The sequence below is a fragment of the Triplophysa rosa genome, linkage group LG5 (genome assembly GCF_024868665.1).
Source record: "Triplophysa rosa linkage group LG5, Trosa_1v2, whole genome shotgun sequence".
Lineage (NCBI taxonomy): Eukaryota > Metazoa > Chordata > Actinopteri > Cypriniformes > Nemacheilidae > Triplophysa > Triplophysa rosa.
Window position 1 is genome coordinate 9,396,212 of NC_079894.1, and position 25,479 is coordinate 9,421,690.

The 25,479-nt window shown below is 38.4% G+C and overlaps 3 protein-coding genes across 5 annotated transcripts; 2 read left to right on the forward strand and 1 right to left on the reverse strand.

The window, feature by feature from the left end:
* The first annotated feature begins 222 nt into the window (after positions 1-222).
* Positions 223-7,651, forward strand: nck1a (NCK adaptor protein 1a). The gene is made up of 3 exons (XM_057334219.1): positions 223-291; positions 5,310-6,004; positions 6,322-7,651. Exons 1-3 carry the CDS (start codon positions 258-260, stop codon positions 6,514-6,516), a joined length of 924 nt encoding a protein of 307 aa, XP_057190202.1. The 5' UTR covers positions 223-257; the 3' UTR covers positions 6,517-7,651.
* Positions 7,652-7,918: 267 nt separating this feature from the next.
* On the forward strand, positions 7,919-15,143 carry hltf (helicase-like transcription factor). Of its 3 annotated transcripts, none has more exons than XM_057334407.1 (25): positions 7,919-8,115; positions 8,340-8,411; positions 8,529-8,686; positions 8,994-9,160; positions 9,327-9,460; positions 9,553-9,644; positions 9,814-9,885; positions 9,987-10,178; positions 10,264-10,338; positions 10,987-11,035; positions 11,159-11,269; positions 11,384-11,428; positions 11,513-11,608; positions 11,692-11,783; positions 11,869-12,012; positions 12,131-12,269; positions 12,348-12,483; positions 12,615-12,794; positions 12,878-12,990; positions 13,081-13,262; positions 13,350-13,469; positions 13,756-13,868; positions 13,962-14,142; positions 14,265-14,345; positions 14,873-15,143. In XM_057334407.1, exons 2-25 carry the CDS (start codon positions 8,342-8,344, stop codon positions 15,017-15,019), a joined length of 2,889 nt encoding a protein of 962 aa, XP_057190390.1. In that variant the 5' UTR covers positions 7,919-8,115; positions 8,340-8,341; the 3' UTR covers positions 15,020-15,143. The 3 variants fall into 3 exon arrangements, with proteins under 3 accessions (XP_057190390.1, XP_057190391.1, XP_057190392.1); XM_057334408.1 differs by having other exon boundaries at positions 13,084-13,262; XM_057334409.1 differs by having other exon boundaries at positions 11,516-11,608.
* Positions 15,144-15,260: 117 nt separating this feature from the next.
* gyg1a (glycogenin 1a) lies at positions 15,261-24,791 on the reverse strand. The gene is made up of 7 exons (XM_057334410.1): positions 24,675-24,791; positions 23,880-24,015; positions 23,584-23,758; positions 23,345-23,507; positions 21,911-22,037; positions 19,253-19,472; positions 15,261-16,166 (listed from the first exon to the last, which is right to left on the reverse strand). Exons 1-7 carry the CDS (start codon positions 24,679-24,681, stop codon positions 15,999-16,001), a joined length of 996 nt encoding a protein of 331 aa, XP_057190393.1. The 5' UTR covers positions 24,682-24,791; the 3' UTR covers positions 15,261-15,998.
* Positions 24,792-25,479: the final 688 nt, after the last annotated feature.

Sequence of the window (25,479 nt, forward strand, 5' to 3'; positions counted from 1 at the left end):
TCCCAATGGTCTGTTTGATCTCTTTTTCTCTGTCTGTAATGTCACAAGCGTCTCATGATGAGTTTCCACATAAGTGTGTGGGGCCCGGTCAGCCACTTTAGAGTCCACAGAAAAGAACCATTGACACCCGATTGGCTAAAAGTGGTCATGTGGGTGGGGTGGAGAGCTGCTCTGTCAATAACTCTGGACTTTCAGGAAGTTTTCATGAAATTGCTGCTCTGTTACAGAAAGAGGGAGCAGTGCTCGCAGAGCTCGTAATGGATATGGCAAATCTTTTTAAACACTTCTTTCGTGAGTACCGTTTTCTTTTCTTTGAATGACTGAATATTACACATTGAACAGAGTTGTTGCCATTGTGCTTTTTGCATGTAGCATTGACAACTTTTCTGTTGAAGAAAGCACAATTTCTCTGAGTGATGTATCAAAGATAGATGTGAATTTAGTGTATTTACTTGTGATGTCAGTGATGTGTAATTGGCCGCATTTTTGTTTTTCCATTTCTGGCCCCATTGAAAAGCTTGAAGTGGGTGGATAAGCATTTCAAAGCTGACTGCACATGCACTTACTGTAAATGCACAGGGTTATGAAGAAATAAAAGAACTACTGTTCTTGTCCTCACAATTGCTTTTAGGTTTCAGTTTTTAATCAGGATGTCTGCTTCTAAAAGAACTTGAAACCAAGGCATGCAACTTCAGCTCTCTGTTGTCAATTAATTAATTATAACTTAATGTTTTTGGTGTTTTTTCTTTACTTGAAATTTGGGTGAACATCAGGATGTCCAAGTAAATTGATAAGTAAATTAATTAGATTTTCTGTTCAATTTTAAATGACACTGTTCCCAGAATTTGGGTCTGAGCAGAGTTTAAAACTTTGATTTCCATAATTGTATTTTCTTAAACGTGCATAAATGAATAAATCTAAAGAACAAAAAAGTGACAACTTTGAATTGAATGATTTATAGAAAGCCACACAGCGATTTGAGTATAGTTGATATTAATATGAAAACGTGTTTTTAAATCCAACAAATTGAATAATATTTAAAAATATATATCTTTTATAATTGCTGGGTTAACTTTCATTCACAACTTTTAATTCTAAATATGTTGTACAATAGGTTATCAAACATATTCTATAGTTTTCAAAACAAAAATATGATTTCTACCTCTCATGGTGCATCAATAAAGTGTCTAATGAAAGGCTGTGAAGTACACACAACAGTGAATCCTAAATTTAAGTTTGCATGAATTTAAAGGAGAGCATAACTACATCCAGGTACTTCAAAAACATTCTGTTTTCTATCAATTGTCCATAAGGGGGAGGAAATAGCAGCCGCCCCTCCAGGCTCACAAGCTGCTTTTTTGTCTGAATGGTTCCATAAAGAACCTTTTCTGGAGAACCTTTCTGTTCTACAAAAGGTTTTTTGTGGTGAAAAAAAGTTCTTCGGATTATAAAAAGGTAAGAAAGAGATGGTTCTTAAAGAACCTTTGACTGAATGGTTCTTTGTGGACGCAAAAAGGGTTCTTCTGGCATCGCTGTGAACAACCTTTTAAGCACCTTTATTTTTAAGAGCGTAACTTGGACAATCTAAAAAAATCAAAGCAGAAACACGCGTAGCACTCCCCCCACCCCAAAAAAACTCCAGTACTGTCAACTTGAGCTGCTCTGTAAAGGACCGGAAGCTCTGTAATTCAACACAGATTTCTAGCACAGAAACACATTAGGATGTGAGGGGATGAATAATGAAGGCCTTTGAGTGTGTGTTTGTTTCTCCATCATTACCTTAATCTGTACCCTTTGTAACGCACTGAGCGTTTCAGATTGTTTTATTCCACATTATAGTGGACGAGACAGTGAAAAGTTTGTACAGGACGGCAGTGAAACCTCAAGAACAAAAGCACAGCAGCGATGTGCAGCTTGCATAAAGCGCAATGAAAAGAGTATGTCAGAAAATGACCCTCCTTATTTGCGGTTGCCTTTGTTACGTCGGTTTTGTTTGCTTTCCTTTGAATACGTTGAATACATGCACTAGAAAATTCAGCTTCCCGGAGAAGAAGGGAAAAATGACTGGCTGCTCAGATGGCTTCCTGCCAACGCTCTTTCTTGCTCTCAACGTCTGCCTTTCTTTTTTTCTCTGTGCATTAGTATGCCATGGAAGTTCAGAGAGGCTATTGTATACCAAACGGGGGTGTCACCAAGCACAAAAGAAAAATGCCTGATGTTCTATACAGAAGTTTTATGTGTCTGTTGTTTGCATTCAGAAAGTCTGCGGTAAATGAGTCACAAAGCAAAATATATAGTTCTTTATTGTCAGGTTGATAACGAAAAGAACAAAACGGTTGGGAGGTCAAAGGACAGCAGAAACGCGTGCTTAAAGGAACGTACTCCACTTTTTTTGGAAATAGGCTCATTCTCCAACTCTCCCAGAGTTAAAGGAGTCATATTGCACGGCTAAAACGAATATTATTGTTTATTTTAGATGTAACGCAATGTGTATACACCATTTAAAGTTTAAAAAACTTTGTATTTTCCACATACCGTGCATGTTTGTATCTCCTCTTTGCCCCGCCTCTCTGAAACGCACAGATTTTTTACAAAGCTCATCGCTCTGAAAAGCGAGGTGTGCTATGATTGGCCAGTTCACCAGTGCGTAGTGATTGGTCAAATACTGCAAGCATTTCACGGAAATGTAACGCCTCTTACCATATTCGGAACATCGGGTTCCAAAGCAATTGTACTGACAGGCGATACAATGAGATTTAAAATTACGCCCACCTTAACTACGTGTAGATTTGGGCGGTCTTAGTCAAATCATGTTACGAAGTTACGTTGATTCGCCGGGGTGTGGTTACACGAGGCGTTTCAGGCAAGTCTGGTTGAGCATTCGATTTTAGATAGAATGCATCTTTTGTTCCCACACTTTCAGTTGTGCAATTGTATGTGTCTAATACATGCATGGGCAACTTATAACACACCAAAAACACAGAAAAACACGTACTTCCGCCATATGACCCTTTAATAAGTTGAATTTTACCGTTTTGGAATCTATTCAACCGATCTCTGGGATAGCAGTTTTAGTATAGCTTAGTATAGATCATTGAATCCAATTAGACCAGTAGCATTGCGTTTTCATTTCATGTGGAAATGCGCTGCGTGATATCACTGCGCCTGCTGTGGCCATGTTACGGCAGCAAACTTCCTTGATTATTATGCCGGAGTGGGAGTATAGTTCCTAATCATATCGGCCTAGAAATCGCAACTTTTCATTTTCTGCCGGTCTTAGCACACGATAAAATTACAGAAGAGTCCAGTTTAAATAAGAAAAATATCAAAACTCTTTGGTCATTTTTGAACGCGATGCTACTGGTCTAATTGGATTCAATGATCTATGCTAAAAGTGCTATCGCCAGACACGGAGATCGGTTGAATAAATTCCAAAATGTTAAAACTCAACTTATTAACTCTGGGGGAGTTGGAGAATGAGCCTATTTCCAAAAAAAGTGGAGTGCTCCTTTAAGTTCACAGGTTTTTATATGCGTGGCCATATGTTGCATTGTGCAGAGAATTAATGGCGCTGCCATTGCTGAGTTTTTGGAAACTAGTTGTGTTTGTGAGGAGGCTATTTGTCTTATGATGTCATTGGTGGAGTGAGCTCAGCAAAACAGAAACAAAGGCGGGGTGTTTTGGCTGTGCGGACTGCCACGGGTCACGTTACATTGATAATCATATTCAGCTTATTGAAAACCAGAACTGAGCTCTTTTAATATTGAGCACAGATGACGACAAAATTAGGTCAATCCAACATGCTCTACAGTACGTTTCTTAGGAAATAACCGACATGCAAAGCCATTTTCAAAGTATATAGTGTGCAAACTCATTTTATTCTACACTAATCCTTCCCAAGATTTTCTGTTTTCACACAGATCTGTGGTACCAGGCCCTATACGCTTTCTAATTCATTTGGGTGCTCGTCAGAGGTTCTGTTCTTTAGGAAGAATTCCACCTTATCTCTACATTTGAATGGTTTTCCGCATGTGGAAATTGACTGGAAAGCTGAGGTGCCGATGTTCTGCTCGTCAGAGGAAATGAAACAAAAGCAGGCAGGATACAGCGCCTCAAGCTATGTCCTTGAGTCACGTCATATAAAGACACTTATGAACTGTGCAGCTCTGCTTTCATTACTCTCGCCTGGAATTTCCATTGAAATGCAGTTCATTGACTTTTCCACACGTCCACATGATTGTTTTACTGAGTTACGTCACAGATGACCATGATCGTCATTTATCACAGACATCTTCCTATGGTTTCCATGGTAATTAAGAATGCTGTCTTTATGGGTTGTTGTAAAATGAGTTTTAAAGGTTTAACTTCTAATAGCAGAAGAGTATATTGTGAGGTTTTGTCAGTCAGAGCATTTTACAGGAAATGTTGCTATCACTCTTCTGCTTTTTCTTCCTGTTGAAATGCACGGATGGTCAAAAATTAGACTTCCTTTTCATTTGGAGGGGAGGTTCCCATTTTCTGGTTAAAGGGAATGATTGATGTGTTATTAGTCAGTATAAATAGCCTACATACCAATACTGTAGGTAGGAGTGTTTAAAGTCACAGTCCTGCCACAAAAGGGGACAAATAAAAAAATGAATAGAATATGCGCATATGTTTATTTAAAATGATATTTTATAAGGAATGAATGAAAAAAAAAACTCATTTACTCACCATGAAGTCGTTTCAAATCTGTATAAATTATTTTGTTCTGCTAAACACAAAGGAAGATTTCCTGTAGCTAAGTGGTAAGAGCATTGCGTTAACAATGCAAGGTTGTGGGTTTGATCCCAGGGGATTGCACATACCTATGTATAAATGTATAGGATAATGCAATGTAAGTCGCTTTGGATAAAATGCATAAATGTAGATGTAAGATATTTGGACGAATGCTTGTAACCAAACAGATCTGGGGCACCATTGAGTATAAAAAATTACAAAGGTGCCCGAGAACTGTTTGCCTTCTTACATTCATCAAAATATCTTATTTTGTGTTCAACAGAACAAAGAAATGTATACCGTAAATTTTCCTATTATGGTAGTCAATGGTGACCCAAAACTGTTTGGATGACAAAATTTTATTTTTGGGTGCATAAAGTGTAGGCCTATAAAGTATAAATTAAATTACCTTTAAAGTATAAACTCTTGCTGATAAAATAGCATGGATTCAAAGGTTACGTTTATTAACTGACACAATACCCATGATAAAAGAACAGGAAACATACTCTTGCTAACATGCTAACAATACATCACCCTTCATTTGTTTGCAGGGATTGGAAAGGCAAAGCAGAAAAGCTGCATGAAAGATTTGGCCTCCACAGCTGATAAATACAGTGACAATGATGAACGACTTTATGACCTCAACTTACCAGCACTGGTCAAGTTTAACTACACTGCAAAACGTGAGGATGAACTTTCATTGGTCAAGGGCACAAAGGTCACTGTCATGGAGAAGTGCAGCGACGGATGGTGGCGAGGAACCTATAAAGGCCTTTCCGGATGGTTCCCCTCCAATTACGTCACAGAAGACGTACATGGGACAATGAGAGGAGGCACTTATAAAGAAAAACTTCACAATAACAATGCCACTCTTGTTCTGCAGACCGTACAAGCACTTTATCATTTTAGCTCCGGTAATGATGAGGAGCTCAGTTTTAACAAAGATGAACTTATGGATGTGCTGGAGAAACCCGAGAATGACCCTGAATGGTGGAAGTGCAGAAAACAAAATGGCCAAGTGGGTCTATTGCCCAAGAACCATGTTACAGTTGTACAGACGTCTAATAATGAAATGGGAATGTCTGGACCACCTACTTCAAACTATGATTACATTAGGCCTTGTATAAATGGAAAGTTTGGAGGACAGTTGTGGTACTATGGCAAAGTGACACGACACCAGGCAGAGATGGTCTTGAACCAGAGGGGTGTGGATGGTGATTTTCTCATCAGAGACAGCGAGTCTACGGTAAATCTGTCATCACACTTTTAGTTATTGATGTACTGACCAAACTGCCATGTTCTTTTTTAAATTAATCTGTAAGTGACAATGTACAAAAAACACAGATCCTATAGCAGCTGTATTACATTCCAAACAGACAATTTTTACATAAATGACGTCAGTGTCTGCAAGCAGCCTTTTATTCAGTTATTATGGTCTGAATGATATTTTGCATAATTACTTTCTATGTATGCAACTATTCCGATCTAGGCAGCATGCAAAAAAGTCAGACTTTTCCATTTGTACTTTGACGTGAATAATACTTTTTGTTTTTTGCTTTTCAGCCAAACGACTTCTCCATTACTTTGAAGGCAATGTATAAGAACAAGCATTTCAAGGTGCAGCAAAAAGATGGACTCTACTGCATTGGTCAGCGCAGGTTTAGCTCCATGGAAAAATTGGTGGAACATTACAAAAAGGCCCCCATATTTACCAGTGAACAGGGAGATAAACTGTTCCTGATAAAAGCGTTATCCTAAACCTAAAGGAGCAACAGACTCTTCACATTTTAAGCTTGGCATCAATCTGCAACATTTCACATAAGGAACATGAATTTATGTTGACTGTGGAAATGTTCTTAGAATTCTTTCGATTTAATTTTATGTTAATGGATGTGTATTTACAATGCCATACAATAAATAAAACGTTAACAATGCTTTAACATTGGTCCAATATGTGCTATTAAGTGAATTTAAATCTGAACATTTATAAGGATGTATACGAGTATGATAAGCTTTGTACTTCTACTGCTGCCTTTAGTAAGAAATCATTTCACTCATTATTTGTATGTACTTGGTGTTCTTGTCATCTGCTGTTTAAATGTACAATCTTTCAATTAAGTTTAAAGGGAAACTTCACCCAAAAATGAAAATTATGTCATGAATTACATTTACACATTTATGTAATTACATTAATTATTTTACCATTAAAATGGTAGTCAAAGGTGCCCTGGAACGGTTTGCTTTCCTAAATTCTTCAAAATATTCCATTTTGTGTTGAACAGAGCAACAAAAATAATACAATCATTTTTCCTACTATGCTAGTCAATGATATCCCAGAAATATCAGTTGCTAACATTCTTCTAAATATCTTTCTCTGTGTTCAGCCGAACAAAGCAATTTATACAGGTTTGGAACAACTTGAAGGTGAGTAAATGATGAACGAATTTTCATTTTTGGGTGGAGTATCCCTTTAAGTAGTAAATGTGTCAAAACACCTAACATGTGATAAATGAATCATACTGAATGATCATGATATTTACCCTTTTTACTTCATAGTTGTATTTGTGTCATGATTTTATGACTGCTCTTTCTATGCTGTCAGTGGCAAAACATGCTCAAATGAATTGAGCACATTGTTTCTCTTCAGAGCTTAACCAAACACATTGGGATTGTTTTTGTTAAAATCCACTTTCTTTTACAAAACCTAATCTGTAACTGGTAGCAATCTGTGAACTGTGAATGTTGTTTATTTCCACCGTGAACTTGTAGGTTTTCTTTGGTTCCTGTTGAGTATTTAATTAAAGTATTAAACATACAAGAAGTATTCAATATATTGTTTATTGCATACTTAATTTGTGTAAATGATCATTCTGCAAAGTCTACAAGATAATTATTTTCGATGGTTTCATTTATGTAATGCCAAATAATTTATCAATCTAATATATTTTTGTAAAATATATAAGATTTATATATATATATATATATATATATATATATGTGTGTGTGTGTGTGTTTTTCTTTTGTCATTCAGAACTTATACACACATGTAAGATCCGAGAAAATAAATCAAAAGTTTTAGCGTAATAAATGTATTGTACTGACGTCGACCTCCAGTCTCTGTTGATTGGTTCACGTGCCAGTGACGTACTGGACGCGCTTTCAGGCACCGGAAATAAGTGTGTAGTTCAAAAGAGCCGCGCCTCGGTGTTTTGACAGCCACCGTTAAGTTAAACATTTGACATAAACTTCACTACAGCCAATCTATATAGCGCACTGCTCATCGCTGATGTAGCATTGCGATTTGGATCCGTTTACAGTAAACTCTGCAGTATTGAACTCTTTGATCAGTAACGTTAGGTGAGTGTGCCTAGGCTGCTAAAGCGATTTAACATAAGTTGATCCTCGTAAACGTGTTTGTTTGTTTATTATGTTGTGCAGGTTTTATTGTACGTGGTAACTCATGCAATATTCTTACTTTTAATGTGACCTACATTTCTGCTTGCTTACACATTTTGATTTTAATGGAGGATTGGGTTTCTTTATAAAACGGTGTCTTTATTCGTATGGTGGTCTGTTTGTAGATATGCAGTCAAACTTCAGTCGGTCCTCTGTGCAGCCTCACACACCGTCGATCAGCGCCTCGCCGAGATACGGTAAAAAAATGCAGTCGTAAAAATAAGTTGTAACTAAAAGGTTTTGTTCTTAAAATGTTCACCAGTGTATTTAATTATTGAACGCTAAATATTATAATACTTATGTACGTCTATTAGCTTTCATCGATTTTTTGGATGTGGGCCGTGCAGAGACAATATCCCAAGAAATTGCAAATCTAACAGAAGATGCTGGTCAGGACCTGGAGACGGAGGAGAGCGGTGAGATTGGATATATTCAAGGCACAGTAGTTGGTCTGCGATACTACTCTGGAGTGGTAAGCATGCTTGCATTTAATGCGTTTCTCAGTCTGACCAACAATTATATACAGTATCTTAGTTATTTAGCACTAATGTAGTGGTTATTTCAAGCAAACAAAATGGTCTTATGAATATGTACAGTCTAGGAACTCGCAACTGCATACTATCCACACTAAAAGAGGAATGTGAGATACCTCAAATAGATTGGAATCGATTGAGAAACTCTAGTCAAAAGGCAATTATCAAAAAGTTCATTGGATTGGATGGACTTTGCAACTCTATTCAGTGTTTTAAAGGTTAACAACATTGTGACCTCTGCTACAGGTCAACAGAGGAGAGATGGTGTCACTGGTGAGAGAGCCGCAGAATCCCTATGACAGAAACGCAGTGGTGGTTGCCAATGTTTATGGTAGTCAGGTTGGGCACATCAAGAAAGAGCTGGCAGCCGCAATGGCCTATATTATTGACAACAAATTGGCAAGAGTGGAAGGGTAAATTAGTTTCTCAATATTTTTTGAAGTAATTTGCTTTATCAGATCTTACTGCCAGTTGATTAGCTCCATGACAAAATAAAATGCGTTTGCTATCCCAAATAATAATCATCTGGTCAGATTTAGTTAGGCAAAAACTGCTGTAATGCTTTTAATTTCTTAATAGGATTGTGCCCTATGGGGAGACAAATAAATTCTCAATGCCTGTGAACCTCACTTTCTTGGGCAAAGAGGAAAACAGAGAGGCTGTTCACAACCATATGAGACGTCATGGTTTCAGACTTGGCACTGACTTCAAAGGTTCACTTATCCATTTGCCACTATTTAATGATCTTTGGCAAACACATGATGCTTTCATGATTCTCTTTACTTTGTTACTTCATTCTTTTAAGGAGGCACTGCAAAAACATCATTTGGTAGGGATCCATTAGGATTACTCAAATCATCTTCACAAATATCTGCCATTCCCTTGACTGCAGAAGAGGTAAATGGCGTATGTGACTTGTTTGGTATAATATGTCTGAACAGAGCCCAAAAATGGCTTGTGACCCACCAGTTGAGAACCACTGATCTAGATTTTTTATACTGTTTCTCATACTGTCTGCTTAACTGCACTGAATTTACTAAACAACTTCTCTGTTATACCACACCAGCTTAAAAGTGCCTTTGACAAGCTCTTTGACGATTTAATGGAGGATAAAACAAGAGAAATGGAACCGGCAGAGGCAAGAGCAAAAACAGAAAGAAAACATCAAACTCACAGCTGTTGTTTTTAATGTCGCCCATTCATCACACATCATGTCTCTGTTAACCTGTGTCCATACAGGCGGTGTGCACTCCACTGCTCCCACATCAAAAGCAGGCGCTCTCATGGATGACCTCGCGTGAAAACAGCAGTGATCTGCCTCCTTTCTGGGAGCAGAAGGGTGGCCTTTACTTTAACGTTCTCACTAACTTTGCTGTTAAGGAAAGGCCAGAGAAAGTGCTTGGTGGAATTTTGGCTGATGATATGGGGCTGGTGAGTCAAACCAGATGTCCTTTTTGCTGGTCAGTATGCTGTATTAGCATTCAGTTTCAATGTTTCTTTTTGTCATGTTTTTCAGGGCAAAACCCTTACCACTATTGCTTTAATAGTGTCTAATTTCCATAATGGGAAACCTCTGCCACTGGAGAAATGTGTGAGTGTGATGCAAATGGAATTGCTTGTAATGTTTCTAAAGGACGTTAGTGGGTTACAGAACTGATTGCTGGAACCTTTGAAGTACTATAGAAATTAGTAATAAATTGGCAATGAATAAATATTATATATACAGCTGTGGAAAAAATTAAGACACCTTTTCATTTAATCAGCATTTCTAAATGTATTGTGACCATTCCGGTCCACTGTCTGATACACTTATAAAAACTCAAACATAAAGTCATCCAACAGCAATGCGGAAAAACTGACAGCATGACAAGACACATGAAAACTGTGATTAAAAATCGAGGTTATCACAATTTTTTTTAAAACATTTCCTAAGTACATGTACAAATAGTACTTAGTGAATATGAACTTGTTTTCTTTGCAGTATTTGTGGTCTGAAAAAAAAACAGAGCACCTTTTCTGTTATTTTGACCTGTTTCTCCACATTTCATTTTCTGCAAATAAATGCAAATATAAACAATATTTTTTGTTTCACAGAATGAAACAAAAATTTTAATCACAGTAAATAGTAAAATTCACCATAGTAAATTCAGAAAAACTGAAAATGGTCTTTGAATTTTCTCTGTGGCTGTGGCTGTATATGTATATATATTATATATATATATATATATATATATTTCAGGGAGAATCATCTGAACCTTCTACTTCTAGAAAGAAGTCAGCCTCAAAAGGTAAAATATCATGCTTACATTTACACTATACATACACCTTCTTAACTGTATGCAGGTGCCTGTAAAAAGCCACATTTTTACAGAAAACGAATATTTTATTAACACTACATTGCTGATTTACAGGGAAAAGTGGAGAAGTATCTGAGGAAGTAGTGGAGTCATCCCCATCGAAAAGATCACATGTTGATAGTGCCTCTGCTGATACCATTGATAAAGATGTACCTCGGAAAAAAGGTTGATTTCACTATGCCAGTGTCAGAATTTTTGCCAATAATTATTCCATTATGCCGATATGACAGCCTTGTTTTGATAACCATTGATTATGCCACACATTTGTGTTTCTTACAGCAAAAACTACAAAGAAAACTTCAAAAAAGTCTGCTAACACAAAAGGTACTTTTACTTTTTGTCTCTGTGGGTAAACTGAACGGCCTTAGTTAGTATAAGATGTGACTGCCATTGCTTTGTTTGTCTCAGAAGTGATTTTGCTGGACGATGATGACTTTGCTGCCGCTCTGGAATGCAGTTCCACACAAGTCATGCCTCCAAAGAAGAACGTAAAGAAGAGGTCTGGTGAGTGCAACATTTGTTCTGCCTTTTTCTTACTGTATTATAAAGAGTTTTAATTTAAATTAATAAACAATAATCTGTTATAGGTGCGGATAAGGGCTCCTCTGCAGGTACTGGGGGCTCTGGGGCCAGAGCCACTTTGATTGTATGTCCTTTGTCGGTCCTTAGCAACTGGCTGGTGAGTGTTTACAATGTCAAATCGTTTTACGTTTAAAGAAAATCACCAAAACACGTTCCGTCTTTTGTGTTTTATATCTGCCCAGGATCAGTTTGAGCAACATATGCGAGCTGATGTCACTTTGAACGTGTATCTGTACTACGGTGCCGAACGCAACCGATCGGTCAGCCTTCTGGCTAGTCAAGATGTGGTTCTCACGACATACAATGTTCTTTCATCAGACTTTGGAGTGAGTGGATGTAGAAGTTCTAGTAGAACCATTGTAAATTCCCACGGTATAAATTAAAAGCATTGGATAAATAGTAAATATGAAGAAGCATTCAAACTCAATTGATTTCAAATTTCAGAACAAGGCCAGCAGTCCTCTGCACAAAGTAAACTGGCTCCGAGTGGTTCTGGATGAGGGTCACGTCGTGAGAAACCCCAGCGCCCTTCAAAGCAAAGCTGTCCTGGAGCTCCAATCAGAGCGCAGATGGATCCTATCTGGTTCGTTCATACTAGAAATAAAACCATGGGAAGGATTATTGGTCTGTGTGTCTGTAAATCAGTTATTTTCCCATTTAGGAACGCCTATTCAAAACTCCTTGAAGGATCTTTATATGCTTCTGTCCTTCTTGAAGCTGAAGCCATTTGATGTGAAGGAGTGGTGGAGCAGAATTATTCAGAGACCTGTAACCATGGGCGACAGAGTTGGACTACAGTATGTTAACAATAACACTCCAGATTTGGTTCTTTAAATCCAGCTGTTGACATTTTCGGATCCCATTCTTCCCATCATTTCCATCTTGAGGAAAAAGATCCAAAATGTATCATTGCTGTATATGTTTTCAGGAACCTGCAGGCTCTGGTCAAGGGGATTACACTGAGACGCACTAAGACCAGTAAGGTGGATGGTCGCACGGTGGTGCAGTTACCGGAGAGGACAGTGTTTGTGCAGCATGTGACTCTTTCTGAAGAGGAGAGGGAGAAGTATGAGCAGGTCAAGACTGAGGGCAGGAACATCATCGGCAGGTGGGCATCATGCTGTCATCCGCTACGGATGTGAGGGGCAACACCACTACATAAAATCAGAAAACATCTTTTTGTCTTCACAGGTATTTCCAAGAGGGCTCCGTCATGACAAACTATGCTGATGTGTTGGCCATTCTGGTTCGTCTGAGGCAGTATTGTTGTCACCCTAGTCTTGTCGGAAAATATACAGGGGGAGGTATGCATGTAGATTATTCGAATATGCATGACTCATTTTATGTAAAATGCCACACATAATACCACTGTAATGATCTTGTCTTGGCATTAGCAGATCCCGTGACCCCCAGTGAGCTTCGGGAACGCCTCATCAATAAGATTACATTGGTGCTGAATTCTGGTTCGGATGAGGAGTGCGCTATCTGTTTAGACTCTCTGCGTCAACCCGTCATTACATACTGCGCTCACGTCTTCTGCAGGCCTTGCATCTGTGAGGTCATCCGCTCAGAGAAGGTCAGCATTACGGCCGCGTGTCAGTGGTATCCATACTGAAGACTCTTGTGTTGTCATTCCTGAACTCTGATTGTTTTTGCTTCATAGGAGCAGGCCAGATGTCCACTGTGTCGTGCTCAGATCAAGACTAAAGAGTTAGTGGAGTATCCTGGAGAAGAGCTGGAGACTGGATCAGTCACTGGGGAGAAGTGGCGATCAAGTTCAAAAGTAATTTTGCCACTTTTAGTTATTTTGGTTGCTTGTTTTTGCTATAGGTTTTGATTTTGTATCAGACAATGATTCTGAATATATGTCAAAGATTCAATGCAACGAACCATTACAAATTTTTCCTTGTTAATTATAAGTTCTGACTTGTGTAAATGTATTGTCAGTTTTTTTAGGTGTTTACTATGTGTAAATATGCAGTGAGATAGATTGAGACACCATTCGTTTCCTGTATTAAAAAGAATTGTTTAATTATGAGCTGCCATCTAAAGTCTTTTTCTGATCACAGGTGGATGCGTTGATGACCATCCTGTTGAAGCTCCGTAATGAAGATCCCACTGTGAAGAGTCTTGTGGTCTCTCAGTTTACAAAGTTTTTAGATATTTTGGAGGTTCCTTTGAGGTACAAGCTAAAGTCATTCAATGCAGAACGTACAAAATATTTACATTAGAAGCCATTAGTGATTTTGTGTGCTAATACCAGCGATATCTGCAGGGAATATGGTTTCTCTTTTACACGCCTGGACGGCTCTATGACTCAAAAGGCCAGAGCAAAGGCCATTCAGGACTTGCAAGATTCTTCTCCTGGAAGCCCCACCATCATGTTGCTGTCACTCAAAGCAGGAGGGGTGGGGCTTAATCTGACCACAGCGTCCCATGTCTTCATGATGGATCCAGTGAGTAAAGCACCGAGCTGTATTTTATGTCAACCACTGGGTGGCAGTATCATCATTATATAGCTATTCCTTGCTGTTGCACTATACACGGAACATGTCAGTATGATTTAACTATGTTCCAGGCCTGGAATCCTGCAGCAGAAGATCAGTGTGTCGACAGATGTCATAGACTAGGCCAGAGCAGAGATGTGGTGATCACTAAGGTAAGTCTTTATTCCATGGCAGCCACACAGAAGAATGTTAGCAGCTGATCCCAATAGCTATTTTTACATGCTTGCCATTTTCTTCAGTGGTAACACAATGGGATGACGGATATAATAAAATACTATTTGAATGGCTACCTTATTAGCTCAACACTGTAATGTATTAAAAGATATATGGTCAATACACCGGCAACATTGTTGCAGTTCTTTAACTTTAAAATATCAGTCAAAAATTTAAAATCTGTCATTTACTCAGCCTCTTGTCATTTCAAACCTGTACGACTTTCTTCTGCAGAACACGAAGATATTTAAAAAAACATTGGTAACCGAATACCCATTGACTTGCATTGGTTTTATGTCCATACAGTAGAAATTAATGGGAACTGCCTTTGTTCGGTTACCAGCATTCTTCTAAATATCTTGTGTTCTGCAGAATAAAGAAAGTTATACAGGTTTGTAAAGTCATGAGGGTGAATAAAAGATCTCTTTAATGATGACCAATGCAAGATCTCAATTTCTCCTCGTAGTTTATTGTAAAAGATTCAGTGGAGGAGAACATGGTGAAGATTCAGAAGAAGAAGCAGGAGCTTGTGGCTAAGGCTTTTGGAACAAAAACCCCACAGGACCGAAAACAGTCCCGGATCGATGACATCCGAGCCCTCATGGAGATTTAGTCTTACCAGGGTGTTAACATTCTCAACCAGTTTGACTACTGTCAGTTCATTTCAGATACAGTGCTTAGTTGAATGTGACACTTTATTTAGTCCGTTTCAGTTATTCAGTTCTTTCTCCATGCACAGTTAAACAGTGGTTCAAAGCATTTTCATTTTTACATTAAAAGACTGTGTGTATTTTGTGATTAAACTTGTTAATCAGAGTTCACAGTAAAACAAGATTCACATTACTTGTTCTTTATTTAAGATGTTGCAGGGGAAGGGCAGAGCTACAGGAAAGTTAAACTTTCAGTAGTTACAGCTACAGAAACTGTGTTAACAATAGTACAAGGTGGAACCAAGTGTAGCAAAAACATTGTTGCCATAACCTTGGTACAGGGAGTGACTGCCCAGTAAGCGAGGGTGGAGTGACCTTGGTACAAACAATAAGAGTTACCGATGTATATCACAGCTAAAGTAATGACGGTTCACAGGAGTCGGCTGTATACAAAGCATCTTGTAAACACCATCATTAAGAAGGTCATCAGTGGATTAATATTGAAAGTAAAGTGATGAGCTGTATACTTGCAGTGTAAAACACATTTACAAGGTTTGGTTTGGCATTGGTTGCTGTATGATTTTTTCCTACCGTTTCTGATCTCCACAAACACACAAGACAAATGAAACTTGAAAATTCTTGGACGGTTACACGTTTAAATTACAGTAACTAAACAAACAACATGTTACAGCAGTATCAGAGTGACAGAGACATGTTATGCTTGCCTGGTGTTACCTCAGGAAATGAGGCAAAGTGTGGATACACCGAATTACACAAAACTTTCTTATAACTGTTGCAATCACAATGAAAGAGGTTGAATGGTTGAGCTGCATAGACAACTTTTACACCAGTTTAAGTGATGATGCATTTAAGTGTTTGTAATGTTATGCCCTATACATACCCCAGTACAAAACTATATCTTGATGTATTGCTGGGTGCACCTCACTTTAGGAAGGAATCTAGTCTTTTCTCAATGTTGTCAAAAGAGTCCAGTCCCATGTAGTCAGCTTGGCCCTGCTCCCACCTCTGTTTCCGCTCCTGAGAAGACATCTGAGGCGGAGGGGGGTGATGGGATATATGCACCTGAGCCACATCTTCGTGAATATTACTCTGAAAGGAAAAGCAGACAAATCAGAACATACACTGGAGCCCTGAGCAGAACAAATTTCCATTCTTAATTGTAGCTAAATGTATTGTTAGTATTCAGTATACACAGGACAAGCTGTCCGAAAGCTGTGTTTCACATACAACAGAAGCCAAAAATAATCCAGTGAAGCATGACGGTTCTACATTTCAGGCATACCTCACACCTATTCCCAAATGCTCAAGATCAATCTAAGAGGATTCATTTGAGTTGTTTAGAAAACTAGTAAGAATTACGCATTTAATCATTGGGTACAATTCAGATAAGTTAGAAGTAAAATATGTTAAAAGCACACAAGTAGTGGTTCTGAGGACCCACAGCATTTTGTACATCTCTATCGTAGAAACTCAATTCAACTGATACTTTAAAGGTGCAATGTGTGACGTTAAGAAGGATTGACAGAAATGCCATATAATGTACATAACTATGTCTTCATAGGTGTATAAAGACTTCAGAGGTGTAAAGAGTACCTGAAAACCATACTTAAGTAAAAGTACAGATACCTTGCAGTGAAAATTACTCCATTACAAGTTACAAGTCACCAATTCCAAAACGACTTGAGTAAAAGTCTTCGAGTATCTGATTTGAACAGTACTTGAGTATTTTACTCATACTGAATGTAGGCTCAAAGCAGCACTAGTCCTCAACACTTAAGAGACATGTCAGTGGAAAAACTAGAAACAGTCGATTTGTGAGGAGAGCAATCGCATTTATTTTCTTAAATCATAATAAGACTGAACACCTCAAAATTGCAACAAATCATGGCCGACATCATAACCTACTGTACGTCTATTACAAACACCCAAGTCTCATTTAAGCTCAACTGCTCATAAGTAAACCAAACTCCTTCAAAAAGGTCTCTTCAATATAACGGATAAATAAAGTAATGTTAAGTAAAATCAAAAAGTCAAAGCCTTTTTGCACTGGACATGCTGGTTTGGGCCTCATGGCCAGCTGCAGTCATGTCCTCATTTCACATACACTGTTAGCCCTTACCTGCCATTTCTACAGTAATATACTGTATTGGCAACACTGTTGCCTGCTAGTTACTGTAGGTGTTTTACAGTAAACTACTGCAATGGCTGTTTGAAGATACATTATAAAGAATCTATTAACGCACTTAAGTCACACAGTCTTAGATGAACACGTGTAAATAACAGATGAACACAATAAATCTGTCAAGATTTCACCAGAGGAGAATTAAACACAAACATCAATAACATCTTCACATATTACAGACACCACTTTCACTTTATTTCTGTCATCTGTGTAAGATCTTATTGAGATTGAACTCTAGTTCATAGTGGTTCAATTGTGTTTTAAGTCACCATTATGGCGATCAGTGTTTGCTTTGGTTGGACTCTTTGACTTTCTTGTAGCTTTAAAATGTACACTTATACAATAACACTGAAAGGGACTTTACAGGAACCGCAACTTTATGTTTGCTTAGTAACTGAAGATACATCTGAAAGAATTCAATCATTAAATAATAATAATATAGCATTTAAGATTTATTAAGATATGTTTGGTAAAGTGATTACATGTTATAATGGAAAGATCTCTGTCAGAAAATCTTTCTTTGCAATTGAGACACAGTTAGACACTTGACATACAAACCTCATCAATGGTGACAAACAATCATGAATGAGTTTTGTACTATGTACCCAGCATGCATTGCAGCATGAAGCTGTTCAGTTGATTGTCACCATTGTTGAGATTCATATGTGGATTGTTCATTTCTCTGTGTCCGACTCATTCTATAGGTTAATATTTTGTCTATATAGTGTGAGAGCACTTTTGAAAATTGAAATACTATACATTCTTTTTACTGGTTTACATCACTTCATGGCAATAGTCCCACCATATGGTCAAATTTTGAGCAAACATGTTTAGAGCACATTTAGGAAGAGTTAGTTTTAAAAATAAGAGCTTTTGTAGATGTGTGACCTACAGTAACTAGCTGGCAACAGTGTTGCCAATATATTACTGTAGAAATAGCGGGTAAGGGCTAACCGTGTATAAACCGCCAGCGATTGACATCTACCTGATACTGCACTCATATTCATATAAAGAAGCCATGTTGACAAGTTTTTGTAAGTTAGAGCAAAATCCACAAGATTGTAGTACCTTCATTGCCCTGTAAATGGCAATATTAATTATAAGATAGGTGCCATGCAAAATGTAATGTGTAATTGCATTAGTCATTACAAATGTAGTGGAGTAAAGAGTACATATACTTGTTCAAAAATGTAGTTAAGTAGAGAGTAAAAGTTGCTAATATCTTTAATACTCAGTACAACTACAAAGTAGCCAAAAAGATACTTAAGTAAAGTAACTAAGTACATTTACTCCAATACTTTACACCACTGAAAGACTTAACATATTGAACCATTATGTTTTTAATATTTTAGAATGAGCCATTTCGATCTACTAAACTCCGCGTGTCCCTTGCATGGAATTTACCATGTTGTTTCTAAAGTAGCCCTAAACGGACAAACTGCTCTACAGAGTGCATTTCGTATAAATGTTATCTCCTTCAGCAAAGAAGTGAAAACATGACATGTTAGTCCTGTGTCAGCCACCGTGGTGCTTCGAAAGGAGGGTTGAGCGGTGGAGTGTGCCATTAGTTGCAATTCATAACCTCACCGCTAGATGCTGCTAAATTTTACAAACTTACATTTTTAATAAGTTTTGTTATATAAACTATATATACATAGATGTGGCCCACACAATTAAGAGCCACTTTACAATAAGATCAAAATGAACCTTATTGTTTTCTTTATTTTGAGTATGTGGAAGTTTATAAATGTGCATACAGATATCCCGCTAGTTTTTAAACCCATACCTCTACCCACCTGGTGCCATTCTCCTACAAAACCTTCCCCCCCCACTCCCCCCCCCATGAGCCAATCAATTCACAATAATTTATTCGTGTTGAATATACAGAGTCTAACGTTTTTCAAAGTAAGGTCACCAACGTGGTGTTATGACTCTCAGAAATTGTGATGATTGTACCAATCCCAGCAGTTAATTCAGTTTAAGCGCTACTCACATCTGTGCATCCGGAATGGAAGGGCTGGTCACCATATTCCTCTTTCATCTGGGGCAAAACTAAGGAAGAGAATAGCTCCCACCACTGAAGCAAGAAGTTGGGGTGCATGTCAGAAGCATCCTGGGACTGTCCTTTTACCGTTTTGCTAGTGGTATCATAACTATAGTCCCACGGTTTGATTTTGCCAAGGAAATGAACTACCTTGGCATCATGGCCATATCTGGGGGCAACAAGAATGGAAAGACATCATTAAAATGACATCTTTTCAGCAATCCCAAACACTCTGACATCTTTTTTTACACATTACATTTATGCATTTGGCAGACGCTTTTATCCAAAGCGACTTACATTGCATTATCCTATTCACTTTGTTTTTCTAAGTATGTGCAATCCCATGGGATCGAACCTACGACCTTGGCATTGTTAGCGCCATGCTCTTACCACTGAGCTACAGGAAAGGAACATTAAACAAATCATAAACCATTTAAACATTAGTAATAAAGTGAATAAGCTGGTAAAATGCTCAAAAAAGATGTCTGTTAGTTTGTTAGACACAGGAACAAATTGTCCATTATGAATCCGATACACTACCGTTGCTAACGGAAAACAGATCACATAACCGACTGGTCAAAATGACATTTAGGCTATGTGTAAAGGCATTAAAATAGCCCCACTATTTTTGGAGGCCTGTATGTATTTGGTGGAAGGTGCAAGGCCAAGAACAGAAAGGATTTCTGATGTCGTTTACATCTTTGGTTACAACGTGTCACAACGTGATCAGGCTTTAATTTGACCTTGGCATCAGTCGCACCACACAAACCAGTGACTGCTGCATGTAAATCCAACAGTCATACCAAAAGAGGAACATATGCAGACAACACCTTAAAGTCCCCCTGTGGTTGATAATTTTATCCCTTAAAACTAATCTTTGACCATCAAAATAACATTTAAAGAGTTTTTCTTGTGAAAATTATTTCTCCTGTCTTAAAGAAGCTGAGGTGCAGAGTTATATTCAAGCTATTTTAAGTATACACATCTACATGAATATGCGAACTAGCCCCGCCTCCACTCAATCGCACTAGGCAGTTCGGACGCTGCCAAAACTGTAAGGGTAATGTACTACACGTGTGTTGTGTTGTGTTCCAGACAGAAGGGGGGTGGGGTTCGCTGTAACTCATCAGTTAAAGAGACATGCACCAGAACGGGTTGCTGTGAGCATAGCTGTTTTTGACGAGGCAAGGAGGGTTTAGTTTACACAGCCATTGTATGTTCCAGACATTTCATGAAGACCTTAATAAATCATACCAACTTGTTGAAAGTGCTCGTCTGAGGAGACCTTTAAACATCGCTGATATTCACACGAACTGACCATTTTAAACAATAATCTTGCACAAAGACATTTTAGAGCTTTTCGCACTTGAAATCGTTAACCTCAGGTTATTCTGAACCCCAGGTAAACAGAATCCTGGGTTATCCGTTTCACGTTTCACACTGCTTATAATTTACCAGGGGTTAAGAGATAACCCTGGGTTTTCATAACCAGACAATTCCCACTGTACATCACTAAACCCTGGGTTAACATTCCTATTTGCGGTGTCAACAGTCATGATTTTATAAATACTGCCGCATCAAACTGACTGAATAAAAATAGTGCATGGTCCCTTTAAATAACCGAATACCTTGTTCCGCATCAGAGGGGAAAAAAATGACACCTCGCAAATCCTTTTTGGCCATTTTAAGCCTTCCAAGACGTTACTTGCTCAAATAAATAAAAAACTCAAGATTGTTTACACAGCGCAATGGACGCATGGAGTTTCTGTGACTGTGCACAGCTTGTGAAATGAGGCAAGCGTGATTCAGTTTTTGATTGGGTGTCCGTTGCCAAGCGTCTGGTCCTTTTATTCCATCCTCGCTTTGTTGCACACGTTTGACACCGTAATGCAGGGTTAACCCTGCAAAAGTGGTGCTGCTAACCCTGCTTTAGAAATTTCAAGTGTGAAACATCAGTTTACCCGGGGTTAAAAGCGGGGTTTAGCGTGAAGATAACCCGGGGTTAAACGCAGTGTGAAAAGTGTCATTATACATAGTGTCTATTCAACATCCAAGAACTCTTGTAAACACTAGGTCGGAACTTGCGTGACCTTTCCAACGTGATTACGTAGTACGTGAAGTCGTGGACGCACATCTTTGAGGCATTTCGAGGCAGAGCAAGATATTTACGTTTAAAAAGTATATCATTTTTTAGTTTTCTTGTAAAATGACTAATCTTTTCGCTAGACAACACCCTTATTCATCAGCTGGTGTCGTGTAGAGCCTTTTGAAGCTGCGATGAAACTTAAATTTAGACCTTAACCAACAGCCCCCCCCCATTCAAGTCCATTGTATTGAGAAGACCCCCTGAAAAGCTTTCCTCATAAGCCTCAAATTTGTTTTCGACAGAAGAAATAAAAACACACAGACTCACAGTATGACATGTGAGTGAGTGAATTATGACATTTTAATTTTAAAGTAAACTACTCCTTTAAAAGCACATAAAAAACAACATTAAAAACTTGATTTTCACCATAGGGGGTCTTTAAAACAAGAGTGAGTATTACATATACCATCAAAACCCAGGACATTTGTTCAATCTGTTAAATGATCCATGCACATACTCACTGTTTGAATGCTGGGAGATAGGTGTAGATGGCAATGCTGCTGAGGTTGTAGATAAAAGGAAGGTGTTTTGAAATGTCTGCTGTTGCCCAATCACTGAAGAAGCTGTTGAGAACTCCCTGATCCCCACCTGACAGAACAAACAAGACAAACCAAGTCAATGAAAGAATACAAAGCACAGAAAAACATTTCAGGTGATCCTATACAAGATATGATATATGGATTATATACATACACATACATATGTATGTATATCAGTAAAACAACAATTTGAGTACACACAATATGATATGCATACCTCACAACAAACCATCCGTCAAATGTATATTAACAAATTTAAACAGAACATTTAAAAAGTATCAATAAAATGAAACGAGCGAGAAAAATTATATTGATTATTACAAACAGCCCTATAATCATTTAACATCATTAAATACTGCGTGTCACTATTGTAAGTAAACACCCACTAAACAAATGTAAGCTCACATCCAGGTCTTTGCACAGTGTCAGAGTTAAGCAAACACAGGGGAATGTGGACAGGGAAAGTCCAGCTGACCTCGGATAATCATTGAACATGTGACATTTGAATGTTACACATGAAAAGCACAAGATGATACTCATGACAAGAGCATGAACATGTTCAACCAAAATCTAGACACTGGTAGATGTTCAGAGACCTCTATTGCATTCAGAGACTGTATAGCATGTCACAGGACTAATCAATCACACTACAGGAACTAAATACCCTCTCTGTACATTGTGCCACATATTAATGGACAGATAACAAACATGAAACACGCATGCTCTTTTAACCTCTCAAAGATATCCAGTACAGAGCAATACTGATAACACTGAGGCTCAATACTTTGTGGTTTGCGATTTAGTCTGAGACTTAATCTTGAACAGAAGATTCCTGTTTAAAGCCCAAACATGAATTTGGATTATATACACATACATACATTTGTATATATCAGCAAAACAACAATTTGAGTTATAGGGTCAAAAGGTACAAAGCAGGCAATTCAATCATATTCACTGACTGGAGTCTCTCATAGATATGGAGAGGCCTTTATTTACTTTTCCCCACACGAAGCTCAGAAATAACTCCAGTCTGAGAGGTACATCCAAAAATAAGAAATTCCAAAGAGCTTCTTGTGTTCATCAACATATGCCTGATAAAGAACTTCGTCATGGCCGTGTATAGCTCTAGCAAGCTTGTGCAGTTATTTCCCAGACCGCATCAACAAGATGTGCTGCGAAACACGTAACCCGTTCCACAGCGGCACCATTTATGAGGGAGAATTTGGAACCTGGAATTCTGTTTTCCACAACATCTGCACTTTGCAAACCTCCATTCAATGAGCAGAAATACTAATACCCCCACCACCAGAGTTCTTTCAACAAATATAACGACTGTGATCAAAGTGTGTCACTCACCATCAAAGCTGCCGTTTTCTGAACAAGCTGTAATAAGCTTCTCATAAGTCTCATTGGAGGGACAGAAGACAAACACACCAGAGTTGAAGCAGTCAGGCCAGCCGGGGTCTGGTGCTGCAGACAGCTCCTCTCTTTCAAATAATTCATCTATGTTAGACAAAACCTGTTGACGGTAGAGAAACCTATATGACATCACAGAAATAAAAAAATGACGACCAGCATTGAGAAACAACGCTCACTAGAGTATCTGCATCCATAAACACGCATTTGGAGTATTCAGTAAGAGTCCAGCAGTGGAGTTTCGTAAACGTGACGCCCAAGTCAGGTCTCTTCATCATGGCCAAGTGTGCAGCATCCCCACTGTCCAGCACGTCCACCAGCCTGACCTCATCATACAACTTACGAAGCACTGCTCTGCAATATAACACAGAGACAATGACGGATCTACAGATCACATCTCAGCAGCATGGACAAAAACAAATATCTGAGACAGCACAAAACAACAGAAAGACATCAAATAAAACAAACAAGTTACCTGGAGGGTTCGGAGACATTGGGGCCGATTAGGGCCACTAATTTCCTGGTTGTGTTGTAGTTCCTCAAGGACTGGCAAAGTACCATTGCTCCTTTGGCATAGTTGTCAGTTGTTGCAAGTGTGACAAAAGCCTGGTCTGCATTAACAAACAAACAAACATGATCACTACGCAATTCTAATATTTAAAACATCTTGTTTAACAAAAAAACAACCCCATCATATTCAAAGATACGTTTATGCATTTTTTAATACTTCATTTAATGAAATAAGTGTATGCCTTGTTGATAAGAAACGAGAGCAAATGGTCGTCTTTACAGCAGGTTTGAACAGAAAGATTACACTGAAATGCAATTTTTGTGCCGATGTCCTTCGGAATAAACATTACACATCTACTACTGCGTTTTAGATAAACTCATAAAGTGTAACGCACTACGCTCTGCGTTTCGCTGTGAAATAGAGACACGCTTTACAGTTTGCTGTGAACGCAGACGAACCGCAGCATGTCTGTGCGGTGAATATTGTGTATCAAACAAACAACTGTTTGCACTACTGCGTAGGAGAAGTCAAAAGGCCCTTACGCAACAATTCACACGTTACCGCAGTTTATATGGTCCGGACAGCCTAAATTACAGCGAATTAAAATGTCATCTATAATATCCAAAGTCCTGCAACCTCCCAAACAACGCAGTGCAGGTTATATACCGTATACATCCTTACAGTAGCGCAAATTCAACGGTAATTCACTTTGTTTGACATGCACAGGCGACATTTGGCGGTCCATATGAAATTGCCTACCTGCCATGGTTCACGTAACACAGCCAGACCGAGCCAGAAACAAGGCCTCTGAGAAACGACAAGAGAAAGCAAGTGCGTGCTCTCAGAGGATTTATACTAGTACGTGTGTTCGACCTCACGCGTAGCTGCGCAGATAGATTACAGTTTGATATCAAAGTACCGCGAGAGCGGTTTTTAAGGTTGCTCTCGCGGTACTTCTTGCGTCATATGCTGTTTAGTCCGCGCAGTGCTGCGTGAAGTCACACACGCCTACTGACAGATGATGATCACGTGAAGTCTGACAACAGACACGCCCACCAGAGTTAGCACACCACGCAGTCTACTTCAGAGACTGAATTGACACGATTGTTGTTTCAGTTAAATGTAGTTATAATTTATAAACTCAGATTATCTGATATTAGGCCTACTTTAGATAGTCTAGAAATAGTTATATTAAATTGTAATGTATAAAAAAACGTTCGCTTCATGCTTTCATGCATAAAAGTCGTGTAGTCGTTTTTTTTGTTGCCAAAATTTGTAACGTTACACTTCCTTTTATTTCGATGTCATCCAGTGACAAAAACGACTTACGTCAGTCGCTCTTTACGTAAAAAAATATTTTGAAATTCAAGCAGGCAATCTGGACCCATCAGTTCTAACAAATTTCAGGCCCATTTCCAATCTGCCTTTTATTTCCAAGATTTTGGAAAAAATTGTGTTTTTACAACTACAAAGTTTCTTGGTTGAAAACTGAGACTGCACTTTTAAAGGTTCTTAATGGTATCTTACTGTTTTGTGACTCAGGTGATTTTTCTGTTCTTGTGCT